Source organism: Lemur catta, chromosome 26, assembly GCF_020740605.2.
Source record: "Lemur catta isolate mLemCat1 chromosome 26, mLemCat1.pri, whole genome shotgun sequence".
Classification (NCBI taxonomy): Eukaryota; Metazoa; Chordata; class Mammalia; order Primates; family Lemuridae; genus Lemur; species Lemur catta.
Genome location: NC_059153.1, coordinates 5520428 through 5548297, shown reverse-complemented (window position 1 = coordinate 5548297; position 27870 = coordinate 5520428). Strand labels below are relative to the sequence as shown.

The 27870-nt window shown below is 35.3% G+C and overlaps 1 protein-coding gene across 2 annotated transcripts in view; it reads left to right on the top strand.

Moving 5' to 3' along the window:
• The window catches only part of NDST4 (N-deacetylase and N-sulfotransferase 4), a 166742-nt gene that overhangs the window by 11414 nt on the left and 127458 nt on the right, over window positions 1–27870 (top strand). The window contains exon 2 of one of the 2 annotated variants that reach the window (XM_045537367.1): window positions 17513–18737. In XM_045537367.1, the coding sequence (XP_045393323.1) occupies window positions 17760–18737 (978 nt within the window). In that variant the 5' untranslated portion in view covers window positions 17513–17759. Of the gene's footprint in view, window positions 1–17512; window positions 18738–27870 lie in introns of those variants that run through there. The other variant, XM_045537369.1, reaches the window with a different exon arrangement.

Genomic DNA, 27870 nt, shown 5'->3' with positions numbered 1-27870 from the left:
TTTTCATTATCAGCAGATCAAAGTCAGTAGTATAGAATGTTCCACAGATAATTTCCTAATAGTGAGATAATGTAATGAAAAAAAAAAATCTTGCTAAAACTTTCTATAAAGTAAATAGACTCCAATTACACTGCCCCCAAACAGTATTTTATTTACATATTTACTTTAAATGTCTCTAGGTAAGAAAGTCAGTGATAGAGAAGTGATTGTCGAAATTAATTGAAGAGATAGTAATCTTTTGTTACTTCTGATGCAAATTCCATTTATATTGATAAAGTGAAAGCTTACCTAAATTCAGAAAAAAAATGATTAAAATATTAAAAATATAGCTTCTGAGAGATTCCATATATTAATGTAACGTGAATATAATTATAATACTATTAGTAACATACTAAATTCACATAACAAAAAGCCAATTAATATAAATTTTCATTAATATTACAATTGATATTTTAACAAATTCCTTAATAATTTCTTGAAATTAAACTTCAATGTTAAATATTAGGCACATTTTTTCCCTCCCTCTTTTATTCATTCATAAGGCTAGAAGTGAATTTCTACATTCTGGCTTCATTGATTCATCTCTACATCTTATAGTTTTCTTGCCTATAGGAACACCAGGGCCAAGAGAGCAGTTTGTTTCATGGATAACTGCTTCCATGATTGTCTACTGAGCCAATTAACAAGGATGAAAATCAATACTAAATATAATAATGGTTTTAAAGAATGATTATTGAGCTAAAGCAAAGCAATTATCAGTTGATGGCAATCATTTTATTGCTGTTGGCTATACATTGATTTAACTTAAGTGTATAGAGAAAAGCACAGAAAATGAATACTCCATTGTAATTCTGAGGACAAAATTGGCCATGTCATTCCCCTGCCTGGTCCTGGATCCTGCTTCTCTATTCTGTTTCAAATCTGTCTTTCCTCTTTCTTCTTCAAAATCCAAATCCTCTCATTCTTCAATGATTAAAACAATCTACATCCCTAAATCATCTCCTGATGACCAGTCCATGGGAATCTTTCTGAAATTTCATAGCACTGATCCTTAGAGTTCTCAAGTGCCCAATAGGCATATATTCCTCATGACACCAAGTGTTAGTGTTGTATTGCTATTAATTCTTTCAGTTCCTATAGAATGGGTGAAGATATTTGCATGCTTTACATCCAATAAAAGGCTAATAACTAGATTCTACAAAGAACTTAAACAAATCAGCAAGAAAAAAAAGAACAATACCATTAAAAAGTGGGCAAAAGACATGAACAGAAACCTTTCAAAAGAAAATAGACTAATGGCCAACAAAGACATGAAAAAATGATCAACATCTCTAATCATCAGGGAAATGCAAATCAAAACCACAATAAGATATCACTTAACTCCAGTGAGAATGGTTTTTCTCAAAAACTTCCTTTTTCTTTTTGTTTGCAACTATTCTCAGTTTGTTCACCACCACTTCCTTCTCAATTCACTTTAATCTTTTACTTGACTTAGCTAAACCACTGGACTGATTTTTGCCAAGGCTACCAGTAGTCTCATGATTGATAAATTCAAGGTCAGTTTTCAATTGTGTTTCTTGACTCACAAATGGCATTCAGTACTTGATCAGAAATGTCGGTATTCCTCACTTGCAGCTTTTATGGCTTTCTTCCACGAGCCACAGTTTACGCTGTGTTGTTTTCTAAATTTTTAATGGTATACCTCTATCATCTTACTATGTACACTGTTTCTTAGCGCTTTCACTCAATATCATGGCTCCTTTTACCTTTTAACTTAATGCCAGCACAGGCTACTTAATTCCATTCCTATATATTCAACATCCTCTTGGACATTTCCTTTTGAATATCTCACGAACTTTTCAAAAATAATATATTACAGTCTACTCATTTTCTCTTCCCTCATCTTCTCTGCTTCTGTGTAACTTTGTGTCTTCCATATTATTAAACTTATCATGCCTCACTGTAATTGCCTTTTCATTTGAATGTGTTACAGAATAGACTTTCATTGGTTTCAAAGAGTAGAGATGGTGTTTGTCAGGTGGATCGTGCATCTGGCACTTAGTAAGCATTCAATCAATACTGAACGAATGACTGTGAAAGCCTGAAGTCTTTGGATGATTCATGTTTTTTCCTCTCGACATCCAATCAATCACCAAGTCATGACACTTCTATTTCTTTTGTGACAGGACAAAAATAATTCATATGAGAGTGTTCACAGCCTTGTCTCTCCAAGAAACAGTTTAAAGCATTTACCCTTTCCGCTTACCCCTAAAAAGAAGGGGTAATCTTGGATTCTGAATATGAGGTTAATTGGTCAATACCATAGGGTCTTGTAGAAAGGAAGTGAGAGGAGAGGGAGGGAGGGAAAAAACAGTGCAACGTTTGGCAGAAAGGAAGTATTATAAGGGGAAGATTTCCAGAGTAGCTTTGGTGTGCAGGGGAATTGAAGAGTAGAGAAAAGGACATTTCAGAAGTGTCATTTTGTTTTATGAATTGGAACTATTTAATGTTGTTTAGGAGATATTAGTGAAGAACACAATTCATTTTAAATAAATTATTGTGGGTCTTAAACAGGGCTTCTTAAGTGTGTTACCTGTACAGGGCTCCAGATTTATAAGAGCTAGAAAGTTATACGAAAATATCCTGAAACAGCTTGCTCTGTTTTTAATAGTTTTTAGAGTGGTTCTAGGTTCCTAGCAAAATTGAGCGGAACGTACAAAGAATTCCCATAAATCCCTTCCCACTCATGCACAACCTACCCCACCACCAACATCCCTTACAATCAATGAACCAACATTGACACATCATTATCATCCAAACTCCATAGTTTATGTTAGGGTTCACCCTTAGTGTTGTATATTCTATGGGTTTTGCCAAATGGTGACCTGTAACCGTCGTCATAGTATCATATACAATTGTCTCACTGCCCTAAAAACCCCCTTTACTCCACCTATTCATCCCTCCCTTCCTCCCCAAAAACCCCTGATGACCACTGATTTTTTTCACTATCTCAATAATTTTACTTTTTTCATGATTTCATATAATTAGAATCATATAGTACATAACCCTTTCTGTTTAGCTTCTTTCACTTAGTAATATGCATTTTGTGTTCCTCCACACATTTTTATGGCTTGATAGATCATTTCTTTTTAGTACTGAATAATATTTCATTGTACAGATGCACCAAAGTTTATCCATTCATCTACTGAAGGACATTTTGGCAGCTTCCAAGCTTTGGCAACCATGAATAAGGCTGATATAAAACATCTATGTATAAGTTTTTGTGTGGATGTAAGTTTTTAACTCACTGGGTAAATAACAAGGATCATTGCTGGATAATACAACAAGACTATGTTGAGCTTTGTAAGAAACTGTCATACTGTCTTCCAAAGTAGCTGAATTATTTTACTTTCCCACCAGCAATGAATAAGACTTTCTGTTGCTCTGTGTCCTCTTCAACATTTGGTGTTGTCAGTGTTTAGGATTTTTGTCCTTCTAATACGTGTGCCATGGTATCCCATTGCTATTTTAATTTGTAATTCCTCATAGTGACATACAAAATGAAGCATCTTCCATATGCTTATTAGACATCTGTGTTCTCTGTTCCGTTCCATTGGTCTATGTGTCTATTTTTGTGCCCATACCATGCTGTTTTGGTGACTATAGCCTTGTGGTATACTTTGAAGTCTGGTAATGTGATGCTTCCAGATTTATTCCTTTTGCTGAAGATTGTTTTATCTATTCAGGCTCTTTCTGATTCCAAATGAAGTGTAGAATTATGGATCTAGAAAAATAATTCAGTGCTTCATGCAAGCTCATTTTTGAACTCACTATTCTGTTCTGTTGATCCTGTTGTCTGTTCTTTCACCAGTACCACAAGGTCTTGATGACTATAGCTTTGTGAGTCTTGGAGTTTGTTAGTCTCAGTCCCCCAACTTTGTTCTCCTTCAATATTAAATAGGCTATCGTGGGTCTTTTGGTCTCCATATAAATTTTGCTTGCTCTTTTTAATCCTTATTTCTATTTTCTTAAGTCTTCCTCTGGACCATTGTAACTAGTTCTTAACTGATTTATCTCATGGCTCCAATCCATCCTCTCAGCCCCTCAGAAAATAACTTTCTAATGACAACATTTACCATGTCAGTCTTCAGTTAAACTATTTCAATAGCCATCCAATTTTTAAGGCAATTTAAACTCCCTGGAATTTTGAATCAGACCTTTTTATCTTCTAGTACCTACCCACCTTTTGAATTCAATTTCCTACTACTCCTTTATATAAATAAATGAAAAAACAAGAAGGAAGTAGGAAGTGTTGGGAGAGAAATTGTAACGTTTCCCTGGGAGGCTAGAAGTAGCTGTATTGAGGATATTACATTCATGTAAAGGACCAAAAGAAATGAAGATTATGCCATGTTTATACCTGGGGGCAATTAATCTAGGCAGAAGCAACAGCAAGTGTGGAAGCCCGGAAGTATGTGTGTAAAGAACACAGCGTGTTCAGAGACTATCTAGAGGTCCTGTCAGGGGTTGTGGAGAATTCAGTGAAAGAGAAGTGTTGGATATTAGGTAGATCTGTGTAGACCACTCTATGATTTTGGCTGTTACTCTGAGTAAAATGTGGGGGGTGAGGGGGGGGAAGCGGTCATTATTATTTATTTATTTATTTTCGGGTGAGGAGTTGATCAGAGGAGAGACATAACATGATATATATTGTAAAATGATACCTTTGGCAATATATTGAAAAACAGCTCATGTGGAGCAATGGCTGAAGCAGAGATCCAGTGGGAAGATATTTTAATAATTCAGTGGAGAAATGATTCTAATTGGGACTAGGTTGATAGCCCTGAGGGTGTTAATATAGGTTCAGATTCTAGATATATTCTACAGGTAGAGCCAATGGCTTAGATGTCTAGTGGGTCGGGTGGGAAAAAAAAAGAGAGGTGACAATAACCAGCCACAATGGGTGAGTAGGGGTGTGTGTGTGTGTGTTTCTAATAATGTAGCACCCTTTACTTACATAAGGAGACAGTGAGGGGAATCAGTTTAGTGTTAAAGAAAATATCAGGCAATCAGATTTGATCTCGTTTACATTTAAAACACCCATTAGATTTCCAAAGTGGTTGAATATACAAATAGAAGCTGGTAAAAGATTTAGCTGGGGATGTGAACTTTGGAGTCATCTTATCCATCGCATTGAACACTAAGCTTATCGATAGTGCTTAAAACCATGACACTGTATGAGATCCCCAAAGAAGGGAAGGTAGAGTAGAGGTCAGAAAATGTGACTAGAAAGTCACAAAAAAACATAAATGTGTGATTTCCTGGAAGCTGAGGAAAGATAGTTTTTGTGCAGATGAAAGGATGATCGGTGATATAAAATGCTGCTTATGGATAAAGTAAGATAAGGAGCGAGAATTGATAATTGGATTTTACACCATGAAGGTCATTGGTGACATTTGTAAGAAAAATGAAGTGGTGAGGGTGAGCCTGATTAGAGCAGACTCCAGAGAAAATTAGACACAGCATTACAAACAGTTTTGCTGTAAAGGGGAAAGAAGTAGAATGACAGATTATAGGGTAAGTGAATTATGAGAGAAATAATAGAATGTTTGCATGCTGGTATAAATATTTTGGTAGAAAATGAAAACTTTATGGCTACATGGGACAGAGAAAAGTATTATTGAAGCAATATCTTCAGTGACTAGGTGATAATGCATTAGAAATTAGTGCACAAGTAGAGGGTTGTCCTTAGCTAGAGGAGATAACTTACCCAAAAGCAAACATACATGCATATAAGCGAGTAAGTATGGTAGTGGGTGCTTACGGAAATTCTTTTCTGCTTGCTACCATGTTCAACTGTGAAATAGGAAACAAGATCATCAGACGAGAAGAATGAAAAGGAAGTTAAAAGTTCAAAGATGGAAAGATACGAAACATTCATCTAGAAGAAGATAATGTCAATGGATTAAAAAACATAAAAAGATTACCAGCAAGAATTAAGGGCCCGTGTGAGGCTATTGATCAAGAATTTAAGTGAGATTGTTGATGCTTCCTCTATCCTCAGAGCTGCAAGCACAGATCTGGTGGAATGTGGGATTTATTCAGTGTGGTTGTTTAGACAACTGCACAGCATGAAATAAAAGAGAGTAAAAGGATTTGAGAGTATATTATATATAATGACTATAATGATTGATTACGTAATTTATGCTGAGTAAGGAGTGTTTTGACACCGTGAGAGAGAGAGACTGCAAAGCGAAAAGACGAACGGTTTAAAGATTCTAGGAGCGTGAAATATTGTTGAACTTGGGGTAAGAGGTAGAGTGAGCTAAAGAGATAGGAGATTGTGTTTGGATAGCAAAATGTAAGAAATCAATATTACCAATCACTTAGAGTTACATAGTTATTAGTTATAATGGAAAGACCTAGCATGTGACCATGGGACCTGGTGGCAGTGATAAGAAGAAACACAGGAGCACTAAAGAGAGAACCGAGAATCTTGAGGTATAGTATGAGAAGGATCATCTATATGGTTATTTTTACGATCAGCAATTATTACATGAGGAGTCTGTTAAAACATTGAAAGGTTTCCGAAAGATAAGATTTTTAGAACTGAAGGGCTTTTACCAGACATGAGCTGATGACTGCTGTAAGGAGAACAGGTGGGTGGTATGGTCTGATAGGATGAAACGTTATAGGATTTTAGGGAGTGGGAAAGAAGGATAGTCTAGAAGTGACAGTAAGACATAAGAAGGACATCTCACCAACCTCCTGACCCAGTGGTGGAGAACTAGGAGAGAAAATATAGCAGCAGAGAGCTCTGAGGTCCGAAGGCGAGAGCAAGGTCTTAGTTAGGGCCAGGATGATGCAGAAAACTTTTAGAGACATTTCGCTGTATATGGAAAGAATTGTTCTAATGACTGACCATGTGTTCTGGTGAGCGCAGTGAAATGTTTCAAGAAATGGAGAGAGTAGGAAATGGGGTCACAAACCCATTATGTAGGGGGGTAAGGAAAGTCCATAGGGTCCCGACTGTCTTTTGATGACTCACATGGCTGGGGACAAAGGGCATGATGAGAGAAGTTGTGGGGGTCCCTGTGTGAGGACCTGGGTTCCGAGGGGCCCAAAGCCTATAGCAAGGGTCATGTCCTAGGAGTTGGAAGAGCTGGGGGGTTGCAAGGGAGGCAGGAATTCTAGGTAGACAGTTGTCTCCGCCATAATGTTGGGAACGTTGGTTCATTGTCTGAAATTCAACTCATCTGGCAATCCACAGCTTCTGTATCAGTTTCCTAGGGCTACCATAACACAGCACCAAAATCGGAGTGGCTTAAACAATAGACATTTATTGTCTCATAGTTCTGGAGGCTAAAGGTCCAAGATCAAAGTGCCAGTGGGCACCAGGGAAGGATCTGGTCTCCTGCCTTCTCTTATTGGTTTCTCTAGAAATCCCACTGTGCACACTTAACGTCCCAATACCTGCAGTCTGTTAATATCATGACCTTCGTCCCAGAAAACAGGGTTTTTAGGACACTTATTGCCATTTACTCCCTTATTTACTTTTATGCTACTGTTCTTATTTATTACAATTAGATTTTGGTTTATTTTCAGTGTCTCAGAGCTTTACTATTACCATTTTCTGTACTCAAGTTCACGTACATTAACTCACGTTTTGCCAGTTTATTCTATCTACACTTCTATCCAGAAACTTGAACACTCTTCCTCTGTTTGAGGAATTCATGATCTTATGAATTTCCACCTCAGTACAGAGGTAAAGTCATTCTTTCCTCAGCCACGTCCCGGACATGCCGACTGAGGGTGTCTAATCCCATGTGCTCTTATCAGACTTTGAATCAGAAGCTAAAGTGAAGAATGGGTCCAAAGAAAGTTCCATGTAGGTTGGGGTGTCTTCATCCAGGTCCGGATTCCAGGGGCATCGGTAGCAGCGTCCCTTGAAGTACAGCCAGGTCTCAGTATCAGCAGTGACAGCTGTATCATATCTGGCCTGTGGCCAATTTTCAAAATGGACTTTCTGATATCTGCGCGTTTGTGGGTGTGGCCGTAACCATAACGGGAGTAGAACGATGAGACTAAATCTAATTAAGAACAATTTTTTTGAATTGCATGTTTTAATCACCTTGATGTTTGCATTCCAATTATAGTTTGCATCTTTATCAGGGTGTTATTCAGTCCTCCTTTATGACAAATTCTGTGATAGTTATTGAAAAAGATTTCTTAGTCTCTAAAAATACTTTTCTTTAAACAAATTTTTAATGACTAATTTAGGGAAAGCAACTTCGGAGAAGAACTCAAAGGATGAATAGAGATAAAGTCTATTGGTATATTTGTACATTTTACTCAGAATGATTAATTTGAGTATTTCATTGTAAGCACAACCTCCTAATTATCCATTATCCTTCAAATTATCTGCAAAACAGCTGCACATGAGCAGGTATTTTTACAGATTCTCAGGTAAATGATAAATTATAATGGATGCATATAATGTTATAATGGTAAGATATAACTCTGAGCAGTAGAAAGTGGTATCAAGAAAGCCTCTTTTGCAAATAAATCATAATGCCATTCTAAATGGAAATTGTAAGCACAATTTTAAATTATTTCAGATATAATTCTTAGGTTTTATATTTCATCCTCATAACCAAGAAACACAGTAAATTGAGACAACGTAAATAATGTACATATTTCTCTTTTGTATATAAGCTGTTATTAATTGCATGTTAATTCTCTACTCTTAAGATATTTTAAAAGGTTACTTATTTAAGCAGATTCAAATTTTTAGAATCGTGCCATTTTTGTAAATGAAATCATTGCACAGATGTTTCTCCACAATAGAGAAATGTGAAGCTGAAAGGTAAATCTCTTTTGCAAAAACCAATGCATGATATTATATTTAGTTAAGAAATAAATCTATCCTAAATCAATGGTCATTTGGAAGCAAGATGTGGCAAAACTGTTTTTTTTACATATTTGAATTATAGGTGTTTTACCTCTTTTTGCTTCAGAAAAAAAAATGTAGTTCTTAAAATTCACAAACATTAGCAAGATATTAAAAAGATCTGTTGTTTGATTTATCTGTCTCTTGTGCATAATGGGAACAAAAATATGAATATGTATATTTAAAAAGCAGAAATAGAGAAGCAGGGAACCATACAAACAATATAAATTGGCTATTCATTACAAATATGGGGAAGAAAATTGATTAAAACGTATTTGGTGTGAAACTGTTGCAAAATTGGGATTTTAACATTAAGAGTCACTGATCTTTCCCTGGTATCAACAGCATGATGTTCACTCCACGAGTCGTGTCACCTTCACTCTCAGGACTCATCTAGTTAGCACTTTTTTTGGTAATCTGTCAGCGGTTAACAGGTGCTGTTGGTCTACTTTTGCAACAAAAGCTAGAACATATCGCCCTCTAGTGTTAAAAACGAGACTCAGAGAACATTTAGAAATAAAGAAATACGCATTCTGAAAAGCAAACGACTTATGTTTTCCTGTCAAATCAGTGTGCTATATCAAGAGACAGGCTATTAATTTCTCATCCTAGAAAAACAAAGGGCAAATATGACTGAGAAACCTGTTTTTTATAGCCTGTGTGATAAAAAATGTTTGCTGGATGGAGGATAAGTTGTTTTACTATTTTACCTTTTTATATAATTCTAGTCACATCATTTTTTCATTACAGTTTTGGGTATTTTACAACTTTAGAAGAGATAACTTACTTATGCCACATTATCTCCTATCATTACTTTGGCTTTTTAAAACCAAATAGCTGTAAATATAATTTTTTTGAATTGTTAAAAAGAACATCACTGTAGAATAGGTCACTCAGCAGGCAGAGATAACTTTATGCAGCCAGGTTCTGCACCTAGTGAAAAACATTCCTTTCTCTAAAACACAAGATAAAACATTGAGGGAAAACTTCATTAGACAACATGTTCTAGAAAGTGACGTAAGTAGAAAATTAATGATCGAGGTAGAAAGAACACTATATTTGTCACTTTATGTATCAAATGATGAGCAGAGGCTTATCAAATAAACTCTGGAATAATCATATTATATTGTACACTTCAAATCACTTAGGAGGGTAGATCTTATTTTGTTTGCTTACCAAAACAAAAAATGAAATAAAAATAAATAAATTCTGGGGCGAAATATGCTGATATTAACATAATCCAAATTTCTGCAGACCTCCACGTCCTGTGGGGACAAATGGGGTCTGGTTCATAATTACAGCCCACATAGTCTTGGCTCTTCCCTTCTCTCTTACTCAGTTGTTTTAGTGCCCTTCAAGGTCTCACCTTGGATTGCCCATTGGGAGGTCCTGGCTCTCCTGCCCACCGCTAATCTCAGTGCCCAGAAGTCACTGACTGTGTCTCAGCAAGGCCACTGCTGCCCGTATCCACCATGGAAACAGTAGTATATACACAGATCTGCAGTTTCCTGTCTCCCCAATGCTCTGTGTGCACAAGGGTCATGAGCACGTGTTGCAAATCAACTCAGGCAAATGGATGGACGCCTGTTTGCCAGTCCCTGGGGTCAAGTTGATCAGAGACGCCAGCCCCAGGTGGATAAACTAAGATCAGTGAGGGGAGAGTGGTGCAGACTAAAGCCATGAAGATATAAAAACACTGTAATTACCAAAAAAATATGAATATGTAGATACTGTTTATGGTCAATTACTACGAGAGCATTATACCCAGTTTTGAACAAAGTCCCCAGAAGGGAGAGGTTGAAGTTCTGGAAAATATGCGAAGGCAAAAGGAAAAGGTTGACTTCAGAAGCATACGCATTTTCCATGGCATCGGGACGCAAGGGAGAATTCCTTAGATTTGGGGCACGTTAGTGAGAGGTGAGAGAGGTCCCTGGATAATTTTGAGCCAGTTCAACCTTCCCTTCCTTTTCTCATTGTGAAGTGTTAGGTTGGGGTGTTAGGTAGTGGGGCCTCTTGACTTGGAAATGTATTGAAATCATCAAAATGTAACAAATTGGAGGACAGAGAAGAAACAACAGTGATGGCTAAAGGACTTCTTAATCGTCCTTCCCTTTTGTTATAACTAGACAATGTCATAATTTTAAATGAAAAGATAAGATCAAAGTTACATGTTTAAGCTACAGAAAAAATTACATACAGAGAAAGAACTAGACAGAGGGTTTTGTTAAGCAATGTTGATTTGATTTGATTTTTCTGAGTTTTCAAATATTTTATAATACTTCCCACTATAAAATACAGGTAAATTTTGTTTAAAAAGGTAGAAGTATGAGTTTTTATAAACATTTTTTTCAAATCACCTTTGTAGATAAGACAATTTACAGAAAAAGAGCTTGCTTTTGAGAGAAAATTGTTCATATGATTTTTATCTGAACAGGGAAGAACACCATAATATTATATTTCCTCCTCAGTCACCTTTTGTAGCTTCTATATAAATTGTTTATATAGAAAGAAAAGAAAATAGAGATAGAAAATGGAAACATTGTTACATAGATTGGCCAGTTACTGCCCACACTCCTCCCATTAAATCCATTGGCACAAGCTTTACATCAGTGACTTTAAAACCACCCACCGTCAAGGAAAAAAAGGAAATTTTTCAGAGATGAAAGGGAAGTAGTAAATAAAGAGAAGAAATGAAGAGCAGATTAAAACAGAGGAACTGAGATGTTTTTCGATGATAACAGGAGAAACAGGTGAATTGCCCTTTGCTTCTTACATAGAGGAGTAAATAGGAGCTAATCTAAGACTGAACTAAGTTTTATTTCATTTTTTTTATTTCAGAATATTACAGGGGTATAGAAGTTTTAGCTACATGAATTGCTTTTGTATAGCTTGAGTCAAAGTTATATGTGCGTCCATCCCCCAGATAGTGTGCACTGTACCCATCCGGTGTGAATTGACCCATCACCTCCTCCTCTGCTGTCTGTCCCTGTGTCCACCCCCAAACTGCAGCTGCTCTTTGTTCTCCTCAGTCCAATATTACACCTTCCAGCCAGGACGGCCTGACAGGAGATGAGCCTTCTTGGCTCATCCTGAGCTGCATTTTAGATAGCCTGTCTGGTTCAAGTTCAACTTTGAATGTCCCATTGTATATACTGCCCCAGAATTTCTAGAAAATGAGACAGATTCATGGATTTATCCCATGGATTTATCCCCAATGTCATCCCAAGTTCCTAAAGGAATTGTCTGGAGTTCAGGAACCCATAGAACTGATATGGTTATTCCAACATTGTTTAATTCTATTTCATTCTGGCCAATACATTCTAAAGATACGATTATTATTTTAGGAGTATTAAGGATAAAATTCAATGATGAAATCTTAGTTGTAAAAATAAATACAGAGTTCCAAGCAATGATTACTAGACTTGTCAACTTGGACACAGGTCACATTTCTGTTACTGTATCTAAACCTTATATAGCAAAGCAGAACAAATGTCCGTATGGTATTGCCTACTCTGGAAGACCTCATGTTTTTTCTAATAAATGAGATGGATACATAGATATTTACAGTTTGATTTTAATAAAAAATGGGCTCTTTGCTTTAAAAAATCATGTTATTTCTCTGCTTTAGCAAGCAAAACACAAGAAAATGGTAAATAGGCACTATATATATCTGCAGGAAATGGTGATAAAAGAAATCGCCTGACATTTACTCTTCTATTTACTGAGTTGCCTTCAGAATCTTTTGAAGTATGAAGATAGCTGATAGCTCAAAGCTATGTACCTAGTATAATATTATGTTACAATATAATATCATGGTAGTAATGTTATCATTATGTTTGAAATGACACTTTTAGGAGTTTGCAGTGGTAAAAATGCATACTTTGGAGACTAAAATAAATTTATACTGTCAAAGAAATCAAGAAAATATGAAGTATATAAAAGGTAGGTCATAATCAAATGGTTATTTACAGGGGAAGAAAGGATCATTTTTGCAGAAACTCATAAAATAAGAATACTACTTCGATTTTGATTAAATATAACAATTACTCATTACTTAGCACCTTCATTTGGGGGGAAAAAGAGTTATTTATGTAGGTTTGGTTGCTGCTGAAAATAATATCACCATATTTTGTGGCTGAAGCTGAAAGGAACTCCAAGGGACCAAACCATGTGGTATCAATCCATTCCTAGTCTCAGCCTCATTGAATCAATATTGGATATTTTCAGAAACCACTCGGAATCATAAGAGACTGAATTGATCTTTAGCTAAAACCTCTGTGATATTTATCATTCTCTTAGAACCAGATAAAATAATTTGAATTAGCTGTGCCTTCTCGAGTAGTGTTTCAACTCAAACACTTTTGACCATGTCCTGGAATAAGAAACACTGTTACAGTGGGAACCAAACACGCACACACACGTGTTCTTGTTCATTTATGTGGTGGTGACTTTAATTTGAAAAATACTGCAACTTTCTGAAAAGGTAGTTGTAAATTTTGGAATTCACCCCAAGGGTGTGCTGGTGCAGCTTATGTATATAGAAAATGGTTACATTTGGTTGTTTTAACCATTTTAATTTTTAATTAAAGATATTAATACTGCTACATTAATATGAAATATGAGCTAATTCTTTTTAAGTTTCTTAAAAGAAAACAAGAAACTCATGAAACATGTAGAAATAAGGTACTTAAAATGTATTCTCCCAGGTATCATGAAAAACCAAAGCTGATTAAATTATTGTAAATTCTTAAGTCCTCCCAACTTAACATACCATCTTTCAGTTGATTGGATTCACCTCTGCAATTTTCTCCGTATTTGGTAGATATTTCTGGTTTTGAGTATCCAAACTTTTAAAATTGAAGTTAAGTTTGCTAATGTGGGGTTAAATGATGTAATTATGCTTCCTGCTAAGTGTTTGGCTTCACTCAGACTAATCTTTGGCTTTTCTCAACAATGCAGTTGGTGGAACATAAAACCCTAGCATTATAAATTATTGATAATGTGAACTTACTTCCTTTCTTAAACCCCCTAAATCGCCATTTCCCGATTTTAAAAATAGTCTAAGAATGAGTAAACAGGACGATGAATGCAAAGAATGTAGCATAATTACTAGCAAGTAGTAGCCACTCATTAAATGCTTGGAAATATTGTTATTTTTAAATTTCAGCTGAACTTTAATGAGCCTGTATACCTTATTAGACAGTATTCAACAAAGAAAGAATCACACATTCAATGTAATTTCATTTCTAGCTTTCTTCTGAATTTCTGTCTTTCCAAAAAGTAACAATAACTATAATAGGACCTCTAATTGCTCTGTTTACTAACTTCTCTGCTGCTAAAAAATTACAATAATTTAGAACATGGGGAAAATACACTTTACAAACTGTAGTTTAGAGCATCTCTAAATACATTTTGAAAATAAATCAACGAATGATTTGAAAACAGATATACAAAACAAATAATGTCTTCATGTAATCTAATCTTAAAAGAGAGTAATAGATTCTGGGAGATATTTATTCCGCTACTACTGAGGTGATGACCCACATTTGAAAGCATTGAAGGAAAAGATAAGAAAAGGAGTGAGAACAAGGAAGTTAGCATCTACAAAGGTGTCTCTTTTTTTCTTCCTAAAGTCTGTGCAGAGGTCATGCGGCCCACATTTTGAGACAGATTGTCGTGAAAAATAATGAGTTGATCTCCCTTCCCAAATTTTTAACAGTGGCTTTATTAGGACATGTAAAAGTCAGATTTAGAAGCATTGGGACTAACACTTATTTAATTTTCTTTGTCTGGTGGTGAAGGAAATATTAATTTTTCACAGATGCGATGTACTCAGAAATCCATTTATTTGCTCATCGTATAATGAAAGGCTAACATTACCAAGTAAGGGGGAAAGGGAGGAAAAGAAAACTCCTGTATGTTTCTGTTGCTGACTGGTCTCAAATTCATTCTGCAGAGGATGTGAGATTCAGGTAAAATAAAAATGTTAGAGTGTTGCCTTAGAGTCCTTAAGAACACGTGTACATGTTATTATATACTTTGGGCACATTTTAATGTCTTCGCCATTATCCTGAGATGAATCTCTTTAATTTTATGTGAGTTATTTACCATATGCTTCTTTTGAAAAATTAATCTTAATCGTTTTATTTTTACTTATGTTGATAACATAAGATTGTCACATTGATTGGTCTCCCTACTCCCATCCCCTGCCTTGCCTTTTTTTTACCCCCTTTTAAGGGACACAACGCTAGGTAAACAATTCAAACAAATCATGTACCACGTCTCTTTGACATTCCAAACAATAGCCTCATAGCAATTCCTCTTAGGTGTAGAACAGAAGTAAACATTGACAGTTCATCATCTTTTATGGTCCAGGCTTCCTCATCTCCACTGGCCGATTTTTGTAGGGGAAGAAGAAATGTGAGGATTGAATGAGAAGGATAACTTCTCTAGTTAAAACAACACATTGAAACACACATATCTACCATGTGGTAATATGTACCTATCATTCTTCCAACTCTGAACATATTAATGTTAAATAAATGTCACATTTCAATTTCATTTATTCTTTGGGTTGGCAGATCCTAGTCCCATATGCTTTTTAATTTCTTTTTTATTATTGCATATTAGGATGAACTATTCTAATATGCAAAATTGACATCTCATCCTTTGTGCATTCAGAAATAAAAATCACATTTCTTATGTCAGAAGAGATAAAGATTTGACAAAATATTAACTTGTCATACGTTCAGTTTCTATTCAAATATCCTGATTAAATTTAAATTTAATTTTACTATTAAAACACTAAACAATGCCTCCCAAGTATGTGGATTAAATAGATTTTGGCTCTTGTTGGGCCATTTCAGGTCGGGATAGGGGTGGGATGTGGCTGATTCTATGGTTGCTTAAATTAATTTATAAATCAATTACATGAGCTTGGAGAAGTCTAGGAATGAATATAATATAAAACTGGATAAGATCCTTTGAGAAATTCCAAATCTCTTTCAATTACAATAGTTTGTACATATATATACATATACGAAATATACATTTTTAAAATTTTTTAAATTTGCTTTTTATTTAGGTAAAATATACATATATAATTTGTGATCTTTACCATTTTTAAGTGTATATTTCAGAGGTAATAAATACATTTATATTCTTTTTTTCCCTTCGTCCCCTTCACATTTCTTTTAATTTGATTTTTATTTTAAAAATTGATTCATGAACATTTTCAAACATACACAAAACTAGAAGGGATAGCATAATTGGTTTATATATTTTATACCAAACCAATGCATTTTTATTGCTGTATTTCATTTCTTTTTAGTAAAATGCAATTCAATTTGTTTAAAGGGAACTGACTTCTGAAACACTTGAAAGGCTTTTGGAGAACAAATAGTTATTTTAAACGATTTTATTTGAAAACAGAGTATCAGCAAGTCTCTAATGTGAAATTATTTTCCTTTTTAAATGAATGTGAAATCACAGGGGAGATTTTTCAAATTGGTACCATGTGTTTCATGGAGGAAAATTCAAGTCCATTGATGTATTTGAAACTGAAGAATTAAAACATTTACAATATTTGGTAGAAATTTCAAAATTTCAGATTTTAAACTTTTGAGAATGTTTTTAAAATATTTGTTCAAAATCTAAGACAAAAACAAGTATTATTTCAATGTAGCATAGATGATTTCATTTAAATTAGTGAGAAAAACTTTATTTTAAAACAGAAATACAAAATGAAAGCAGTGACATAATATTGTAATGTTCAATCATTTAATCTAATAATTTTGTTATCAATAACCGTTAATCATTCAGATCTTCAAATTGAAAATATTAAATACAGAAACTCATAAAATGTCTACAGAATGATAGCATATCCCTCATTTTGTATTACTCATTACAAAACATGCTAATTTAATTCTCCATGATATAACGTGTCAACAATACACATCTTAAGCATACATATCACAAATTGCAAGCAGGAACTATTTTGGCTGTTTTCCTACAGACACTAGTTTGGAAAACTGGGAAATGGAAATTTTTTTAAGTATTCTAACCCAGTTTTGAGGGGAATGAAAAAAAAATTGTACAGAAAGTAATTCACTAAAAATTAGAAACATCCCTACAAAGAGAAACCACCTAAGAATAATGAAAAATGATGTCTAATTGTGATGAAGCAGTTTGTCGAATTCGATGTATACATACGGTTTGCCAGTTCTGTCAAAGTTATTTTATGGTAATTAACGTTCTATACTAAAGCATACTTTTATATGACTTTTTTTTCCCCTAGATGACTAGTTGAGAAATGATCTCAATACGTGTTTCTGTATATATGGATGTTTGGGTAAAATCAAATAGGATTCTGTATTCTGGAGGTCCTCAAAAAGTCTACCATACTCTAGATTGTCAACACCAGGCTACTAACATTTTTGCATATTAGCACAATAAAATTATCTTTCATATCTTTGATTTTTAGATAGCAGCGTATATATATATATAAATACACATAAATATTTCTATTTTTGTCTTGGTTATTGGATTTCTCCTCTTTTTCAGATTATGCTTAGAGGATTCTGCAGCAATTCTTGGTCTCGGACATACTCAAAATCTCTTCCACTTATGCCCTCCTGGTCCGTTGCCTTCCAGCTTTAATTTATTTGTGATCCCTTCAAACATTTTACATGATTTGCAATGGTTACATGAACGTTTGGGAAGTTATGTTTACATCCTCTCATACTGTATTCACTATGGCACTTTAGAAAAAGAAATTGGAAAAAAAACTTCCAAAGCATTATTTTAAAAAATGAATCTTATTGTGAAGCTTCGGAGAAGTTTTCGAACACTGATCGTCCTCTTGGTTACCTTTTGCTTGGTGAGCATGGTTATTTCTGCCTATTTTCTCTATTCTGGCTACAAACAGGAAATGACCCTCATTGAAACCACTGCGGAAGCAGAGTGTGCTGACGTCAAAATTCTCCCCTATAGGTCAATGGAGCTGAAAACAGTCAAACCTATTGATACATCCAAAACTGATCCTACTGTCCTACTCTTTGTGGAGAGCCAATACTCTCAGCTTGGTCAAGACATCGTTGCTATTTTGGAGTCCAGCCGATTTCGGTATAACATGGTCATCGCCCCTGGCAAGGGAGACATACCACCTCTTACAGATAATGGCAAAGGGAAGTACACTTTAGTTATTTATGAAAATATTCTGAAGTACGTCAGCATGGACTCATGGAATCGAGAGCTTTTAGAAAAATACTGTGTGGAATACAGTGTTAGTATCATCGGTTTTCATAAAGCCAATGAGAACAGCTTACCAAGTACACAATTAAAAGGATTTCCATTACACCTTTTCAATAATCTAGCTCTAAAGGACTGTTTGGTCAACCCTCAGTCGCGTTTGCTGCATATCACCAAAGCCCCCAAGGTTGAGAAAGGCCCTCTTCCTGGGGAAGACTGGACTATTTTCCAATATAATCATTCAACCTACCAGCCTGTACTTTTAACTGAATTACAGACAGAAAAATCCCTTTCGTCTTTGTCTAGCAAAACTCTTTTGGCAACGGTGATTCAGGATCTGGGGCTCCATGATGGAATTCAGCGAGTTCTTTTTGGGAACAACTTGAACTTTTGGTTGCACAAACTCATCTTCATAGATGCCATCTCCTTCTTGTCAGGGAAGAGGCTGACATTGTCCTTGGACAGGTACATCCTTGTGGACATCGATGACATATTTGTGGGAAAGGAAGGAACAAGGATGAATGTCAAAGACGTGAAGGTAAGAACACTTACAAATAACATCACAATTTGTGTTTCTTTATGTGGTATTGATAAAATATAATTTTGAATATTTTAGATTCCTAATCACTAAAATTTTAAGGTGCAGTAGGTTTGAAATCAAATAGTCATTGGAAAAAACAAAATCTTGAAGTAAACCTTAATCATTCCATGCACATACACTCACCGCCACCCCACCCACCCCCGCAAAAGCTTCAGAATGGGATACAGCCAAAATATCCCAACAAGTAATTGAACTTAATCTTTTTGCCTCTATTTAAGCTTGGCCCACCCCAGCTAGAGCTCCTGAGAACAGCCTCCCTTGTTCTAACATATGCTGTAGTTTGTAGCAGTGAGACTTATGTAACACAAACTCTATTTCTGGACTGATCACCCTGCCAAACTTGGGTTTGAAAATTGTGTTTCAAATACAGTTAAAACACAATTGTGGTTAAAATACAAGACGGACAAGCAGCCCAAGACCTTTCTATAACCTCAAACAAGCATAGTATTTACTTATATGAAATGTTCATACACTTGTAAATATAGGTGTTAGCAAAAAATAGTTTTATAGGGAATGTACAAGGTATTGGACTTGGCTTCAGGAGGATTGAATTGTTTATCTCTATTATTTTTGCACATTATTTTGGGTAACACGGCAGTGTTACTGGTAGCACTTCTAGGTTATGACCAATTGACTGTATAACTGTTTCATAATGCAATGGCTATTAAATAAAGACAAAACCAAATATGTTACACTAGATTAGGTAGGTAATTCCCAGCATAATTCTTTTTTAAGTCTCCATTCAGCATTCTCACATAATGTTTCACTTGTGCCTCTCTCCTCCTATATAGCACTAAATTCATTTTGTGCGTAAATAAGTTTAGCAAACAGATGTACAGAAATAATAGGAGACAACTTAGAGTTACAAAGGAACCGAAGATTGTTAAGACCTTGTCATCATTTTCGATCTTCTGTTATTAAGCTGTTTACCCTGCAAAGGTGAAACTTGGATACGACTTCAAAATCAAAGCTTTTTCCCCCCATCCTAAGACCTTATGACCGCTGTAATACATGATTGAAACCAGTAAAATAAATTCACTTTTTAAAAATCTTCAGAGTACACGTGGGCCAGTGAACTCTGTTTTTAATAAGCTACTGAGTGAAGCACCCCTTGACTGTGACCCAGATACTTCATCTGGAGACTGTCACAAAGAAATTAAGTGACCACAGTTGTGTGCTATCTAATCTTTTCTTATTTTCTCCCTTATTTTTTAGTATTTACCATTCCTTTTAATTAATATAAATAGTAGTGTTATTTAAATTTTAAAACTACAAACTTAAGAGGCCACGTGCTTCAAATGGTTCTCTGAGAGGTTAGTTCTTCTCCTGAAACCCCAAAAGGACAGTGTGTTCCTAATTTCAGGCTAAAGAATGATATGAATTTAAAACTTCCTCATAACGCTAAATGCAATTGGCCAGCTCAAACCCAGGGATTTCACTTATTCTCAGTAGAAAAACAAACTGCTACCCCCCACTGCTCGTACAACATTCAGAGGTCACTGATGGCTCCTAGGTGGCATAACCACACACAGAATAACATAATATTGAAATCTAACCAAGGCTTCAGTGACGTCACACGTGAAGAGAGAACCACGAAGGCTGTGGGTGTCTAGGTACATATTAGTGTGTGCATACATATGTGTGCACGTATAGAATTGTATAATGTTCATTAAGCAAGACATACTATTTATTAATATATGCACATGTTAATTTAACTGTAATTTTGAAGAAAATACTCTTTTAATTTTTTTTATTGCAAAAAATATAGGGGGTGCAAGTGTTTTTCGTTACATGGATAAATTGCAGCATGCTGAACTCAGGGTTTTCAGTGTACCTGTCACCAGAATAGTTGTCATTGTCCTCAGTTGGTAGATTTTCATCCCTCGTCCCTTCCCCCCCCCTTCTTAGTTTCCGATATCCATCACTGTTCTTTCTGACCATGTGTATCTTGCATTTAGCTCCCGTTCAGCTCCCATAAGAGAAAAGATGTGGTGTTTGTTTTTCCATTCTGAGATGCCTTACTTAGGATAATGGTCTCCAGTTCCGTCCAAAGTGCCGCAAAAGACATTATTTCATTCCTTTGTATGTCTGAGTAGTACTCCATGGTGTGTGTGTGTGTGTGTGTGTGTGTGTGTGTGTACATATATACATACACCCCACATTTGCTGGATTTCTTGGCAGAAATCCGACAGGCCAGGACAGAGGGGGGATGATACATTCAAAGTGCCAAAGAGTGGGGGGCGGGGGGGGGGTGTCAACCAAGAATACCTTAACCAGCAAACATGTCCTTCATAAATGGAGAGACGAAATCTTTTCCAGACAAACAAAAGCTGAAAGGAATCCACTACTAGCCTTATTAAAATTCTCTTACACATAGTATGCTTCTTTTCTCTTGCTTTTTTCAGGATCTTTTTTCTGTCTTTGGTTTTTTGAATGTTGATTTTATATAATAGGTCTTGGTGTAGTCTTGTTTGGATTGAATTTCACTGGAGACTCTTAGCCTTCATCTACCTGGATACTTGTATATTTCTTTAGATTTGAAAAGTTTACTGCTATTATTTCTTTAAATAAGCTCTTTGTTTCTCTTTTTTCTTAAACTCCTGTAATTTGAGTATTTCCCTTAGAACAATTAATCAAAGCATATGAGAAACTTGATTAGAACTGAGGGCTATTTACCTCTTGGGTGACTTATATGTCCATAAAAAACATTGTTTTTTAAAGTTAAATATGCAATTCACAGTTTGGGCATCTGATTTTTGTTTTGACTTTATTTTTGAATAAATCTGATTTTCTGGGAAAGAATTTTCAATTATGTTCAGAAAAGTTCTGATAGTTTCATGTTCTTCATCCTCGTGTTACTCTTCTGGTGGTATAACCTTTAGTAACACACTAGTAGGCAAGGAGAAATCCTTCCTCCCTCCCTCAAGCTCTACCCCAGTTTTCTAGAGCAACAGTGTTGCATAGGTACTGACATTTTTCTATATTATTCTGAAATAGAGGTATTCTGTCCTTCAATAGAACAAATTGCACAGAGGAAAAGGTGCTAGACAGATAAGGAGCTTGATTTAAGGTCTTATGATATTAATGGTTTAAGTTCTAATGATTTAACATGGAACAGCAATAGTTAGGCTTTTGAAAAATTAAATATAACTCTGGCCCAGGCAACAGAGTGAAAATCCGTCTCAAAAAAAAAAAAAATTAAATCTAGATTTTTCTGGTGCTCTTGGGTTGACAGTGTAGACTTTAGAAATCATCAAGCTTAATACTTGCAGTCTTAGTGCAAATCACTAAAAAGAAATGAATCAAAGAAGAAAAACAGATTTAATAAAGCATTTGAAGTGTCCTGTAACAAAACCATGACAAGTTAGTTTCATATAGAGGAAAACTGTTTCAGGCACCAAGATAATAGCCATCCTAACAACCACTGGTATGCCTCGCACTGGTTAAAGGAAGAAAACATAAAAGCCTAGTAAGTCCTGGTCATCCTCAAAGAGAGAAGATTAAAGACTGACTGAAAACAACACAGTGTTTCAGAAACAGAGAAGGCGCAACATTCATCTGGAATTTGGCATTTTGAACTCATGTTTTCCTCCCTATTATTGCCCCGTGATGAACAAAAATTCCACCATGACTGCCTCCTAACAGCACTGTGGAATGCACCAACTGACCCTATGTCAGAAACATGTCTGAAATTTGGAGTGTTGTATAGGGGTTAAGGGTCAAGAGAACAAGAAAGTTAAATCCTTGCTTTTATTTTGCCCCAAAATTTTGGTCTACTGAAAGAATTTCATTTAGTTTTTATGTATGTATTTTCTTAATGAGTGTGTTCATTGTGAACGAGTCCATTTTTTTGTTAGAAACAAGTGTTTTATAGGCATGCTTTTTTTTATGTAAGTCCATTTCCTGGGTCTCAACCAATTATTATCACTTTTTTAAAAAGTATATGTTAAAATGAGGCCTGTGACCAAGTGGGGGTTTTTTGTTCGACTATTTTAATGTCTTTTATATACAAATTAGATTTTAATTTAAAGATCAGACATTCCTTGAATTCATTTGCACTCAAGACAGGCTAGAATAGAAATGGATCTAACACTAACTTAAGTGCTTACTTTGGTTAGTTTACAGTATTAGGTAATTACTGAACAGAGTAACTGAAACACCAGGGAAAGAATACAGTTAAAGTCCATGAACTTCATTTTGCTACTCAAGCTATAGCAGTTGTCTCCGTGAGAAAGAGAAAGTATTAGAAAGTATTTTAGTAAAAGCAACCAAGCTGACAAAGTCTCAGCAAAGTGGAAAAACCACCGCTTATTAGAGACTTTAAATCTCACGGTTAATAACTTAAAAGCCCTACTGGAATCTGTGGCGATATTTTCAGATTGGTTTTCTCCAGTTTGTCATTGTCTATGAAGACATAAATAGTGATTATTAGCTGGCCGTTTAATTGGCCTGAACTATAATGGGCTTTCTCAACTAACTCCGCTGTCTTTCTCTTACGATATTCATCAAACTAGGAAATGTCCTACTACATTTCTGTTCAGTGCTTTGTGTAATGGGAGGAATATGGTTCTTGGCCTCAATAAGTCTAATTTTGAGATTTCGTGTGTGTGTGTGTGTGTGCAGTTTTCAGAACTCTCTCCACAGTCTCAGCTATTCATCTGTTCTGACTCTATAAAACCATTTAATGTTTTAAATAAAAAAGCACAATTAATTTTGACTACCTGCTAGGGTTAGATAATTTAATTCTGAGCCTTTCTTACTGCTCTACTTTAAAAAAATAATAAAAGTTTGGAGCTCCTGTGGAGTACAATTTCACTTTTGTACCATTAATACTGAAAGGAAAGGAAATTGAAAAAGACCTTGAAATTGAAACGCGTTCTGAAAATGTTGTATTCAAATGTCGTTGCCTTTATCTCAAAGCAGGAGAAATCAGTTCAAAGCATTGTGTTCTCCTACAGAAAAGTACGTCTTGATTTCAAATGTCTTAAAATGAGAAAGAAAGAAAAAGAAAGAGAGAGGGGGAGGGAGGAAGGAAGGAAAGAGAGAGAGGGAAAAGAGAGAGAGAAAGAAAGAGAAAGAGTGGAGGGGGGAAACTTAAACCATGTTTTAACAACTAAGTACAAAGTAAAGAAATATAACAGGAAGCAAAAAGAATTTTTTCTTATATTGGAAAGCAGTACATAGAAGACAAAATATCTTACTGGGATATTTAACTCACCCAGACTGAAAAGACAGTCATATAATGATTAGCTTGAAAGCCCTTGTTGCAACAATAAACTCATCATAAAAATTGTCAAATACACCGTACTTCCATTGGCAATGGTATTATTGAAGTTGCTTTGCCACCCAAATCCAAATAAAAGAATAAATACTGAGAGTAAGAAGATGATTGAGTATGATTAACATTATTCAGGCAGGTAAGAAAAGTCACATTCATCCCTGACAGTAATGGCTCAGGTGGGTGGATGTGACTATGAAAAGATAAAAGTATCATTTTCCTGTGCTTAGAAAGGAGACACGTGGCCTTTGTGAGCTCTACGTTTGTTTCACTTAGAAGCATCATCATAAATACTCTCTGGATTTGCATATGTTAGCAACTGTGCAGTAATAGAACATGAAATAGATTCAGGGCCATTTTGCATTTTCTATGTTGACTTCCTGGTGGTCTTTCATGATTTTAAAACTTAGACATACATGTTTTTATATATATACAAATAAACATATACATTTGCCCGCTAGTTTCATTAGCCATTAATATTCCGCTTCCTTTTTATGAGCCTTGTAACAGTGGTGTAATCATCTCACCTAGGTACATGTAAAAGACATCACGCAGGTAGATAAATAGGACTCTCATTTTTTTTTTTTTTTTTTTGAGACAGAGTCTCACTGTGTTGCCCAGGCTAGAGTGAGTGCCGTGGCGTCAGCCTAGCTCACAGCAACCTCAAACTCCTGGGCTCAAGTGATCCTCCTGCCTCAGCCTCCCGAGTAGCTGGGACTACAGGCATGCGCCACCATGCCCGGCTCATTTTTTCTATATATATTTTAGTTGGCCAGATAATTTCTTTCTATTTTTAGTAGAGACAGGGTCTCGCTCTTGTTCAGGCTGGTCTCGAACTCCTGACCTCAAGCGATCCACCCGCCTCGGCCTCCCAGAGTGCTAGGATTACAGGCGTGAGCCACTGCGCCCGGCCAGATAAATAGGACTCTCATATATGAACATCGCCCTTTCTGATGTGTGTATATGTGAACATAGCTATGTGGAAAATTTCTCTCCACAAATAACCAAGCCATATCTGTGTATAAAATCACTCATTCCAGTAGAATGGTTGAACTGATGTATTTATTCTTGTAGGACTCAGTGGAAATATTTAACGTTTGTGTTAAATATAAACTGGAAACCTGCATTGAACTGTTTTTGGGAAACCAAAATAAGCAAGTTTTAAATTTTAGAATTTTTGTCAGACATTTTTACGCTTTAACCCTGGCTTTAGTGTACTCACTGTGCTGAATTAATTTACCAGAAAGAGAAATGAAATGACAGGAGGTTATACTGATGATTGGAAATAACTACTAAAATGAAAATTTTAACGACAAAGCAATAGGTAAAAAGGCAAGAATATTAAGAACTTCTTTAGTACCTACTCTGTGCAAAGCATTATTCTTAGTGTTCTATAAATTTTAACTCATTCAATTCTCTAAACAATCTAAGTAGTAGCTTCTAATACCTTAATTTTGCAGAAGAGAAACGCAGATGTGATGAGGTTGAATAACTTGTCCAAGATCATATGACCAAAAAGAAGCAAAGTTATTATTTGAATTCTGGCTCCAGAGCCTTAATTCCTACTAAATATTCCATAGAGCCTCTCAGTATTGACTTTCGAATTTGAATTTTTCCACTGATCGTTATGTTTGCAGATTGTTTTTTCTCTGTGCATGCTTTTACTCAAACACATATTTTGTAATTCACTGTCCTAATTAGCAAATGTGACCCTAGTCAATGGAAACTTAAGATAGAAATAATAACTCATAGTTTCTTTGCCGAATTCATCTAACACATTATTTTTATTTTTTAATTATTTTTTTATTTCAGCATATTACAGAGGTAGAAATGTTTAGGTTACACATGTTGCCTTTGCCCCACCCGAGTCAGAGCTTCAAGCATGTCCATCCCCCCAATGGTGCACACAACACCCATTAGGTGTGAATATACCATCCCGATCCTCCCCCCAAAAATCACAAATTCTCAATAGAAACTGAGGCATATTTTTTAGCCTATCAACAAAAAATTTTCATCTAGAAATTGGAATATTCCTTAGAAAAGAAATGTAAAACTATTTTAGCTAATAAAGAATGTGTAAGAGATGTTTGTGTGTGCCTGTAGCCTTTCAGTTGGATAGCAGCTGGAAACTGCCTCACTTCTTTTAGAATATAGACAAGACATACTAGTAAAATGTAGCTCTAAAAGGTACCTTTCTGAATGTCTTTTAAAAAGATATTAGTAACTCATATCTCTGTATGATTACTTTTAAATTTTGATCCAATTCCAAAAATATCAAAATGCAAAGTACTATAAACTAAGGTTCAGTTTTACATATTAGGAACGCTACAGAAACATACTAAAATATTCTGATGTCTGCCAATAATGACTTTCTGGCTGTCATTTCCTGCTGGTCCCTCGTGGATTGCTACCTTGCAGGGACTGTTCCTTGTTTCTCTCCTCCTTCCCTCTCCTCTCTCTCCTTCCCTCTCCTTCCCGTCTGCCTTCTCATCTCTCTCTTCCTCCCCTCTTTTTCTCCCCCTCCTCTCTTTCCAATTCTGTTCCTCCTTCCTCCTTTCAGTTGCTTAGTGTTCATCCCAAAATGTAAGTTTGATGTAATCTGTTATCTAGAAAAATCTAAACAACTCTTTGTTTAGCTGCCTCCTCTTTCCTTCCAATCTATGTCCTGAGATTGTTTGACCATTGTACCTCCATTAATATATTTGCTAACCAAGGACCATTTACTCCAGAGAAAAACAATCTTTCTTACAAGCAGCATCAGCATCAGCCTCTGGGATTACTACTGCAAAATTACTTACTTATATTAGTCACCTTGTTGCAAGTAACTACAATGCAATATTCTAATACTCTTTCCATTTGGGAATATATTAGCACAAAATATGAACGGATACATTGACAACTTCCTCATTTGCCAATATATATTAATCTACACTGAATATTCTGATGCTTTTCCTAGTAGGCAGAATATCATTTCCCATAAGGGAGTGTTTGTTGATTTGTCTCAATGCTTCTGACTTCTCATTTTTCTTGAGCTTAGATGACCAGCATGCGATGGTACACTGTTCACCACACCATTGACATGGTAATGTTATTTGTCCTGATCCTTATTAATAACAGCAACTTTAAGAATGACAGCCTGCCATGTCTGAGTCTAGACATTAAGCCTAAACTTGCTGTGGTCATTTTTATGATATATTCCATTCCTAATTATTTTTAATAAACATGCTTTAGAAGCAAGTGTGTGTTTTAGGGGAGAGACCAAATACAGATAGTAAACCAGGAGAATTAAGTTAAAACTATTTAAACTAGTTGTAAGTACACATATACTTTAATAGTAATATGGAAATTTAAGACAAGTTTGTTTTTTTTTATGTTAAAAAACCTTAGGGATATAAATACTGCCTGATCTATAAGAAGCCTGAATTCTAGTTAAATTGAAATATTAATTTCTAAAGATAATTTTACCATAAAAGTGTTTGTGTGTGTGAGTGCCTGTATATATAAGAAAATATGTGAGAGTAATAGAGACAGAAAAAACACAAAAAATTAGAAAAATCATCCAAAATGATGCTGCTTTTTCTCACTGGATTTTGTTATTGCTACTGTCATTACTAGGACTTACCACTGCGTAGCTTTCTAAATCAAAACGTTTCACCATAACCATTCAGTTATCTCCTATTTATAGAAAAAGGATTTCTTTTTCTATAATTTCAATTTCTTAAAAGAAGATCAATTTGTCTTCGGAAAGAAGGAAACTGTATTCACGTAAGGAGTCATGGTCTTGAAATGCCA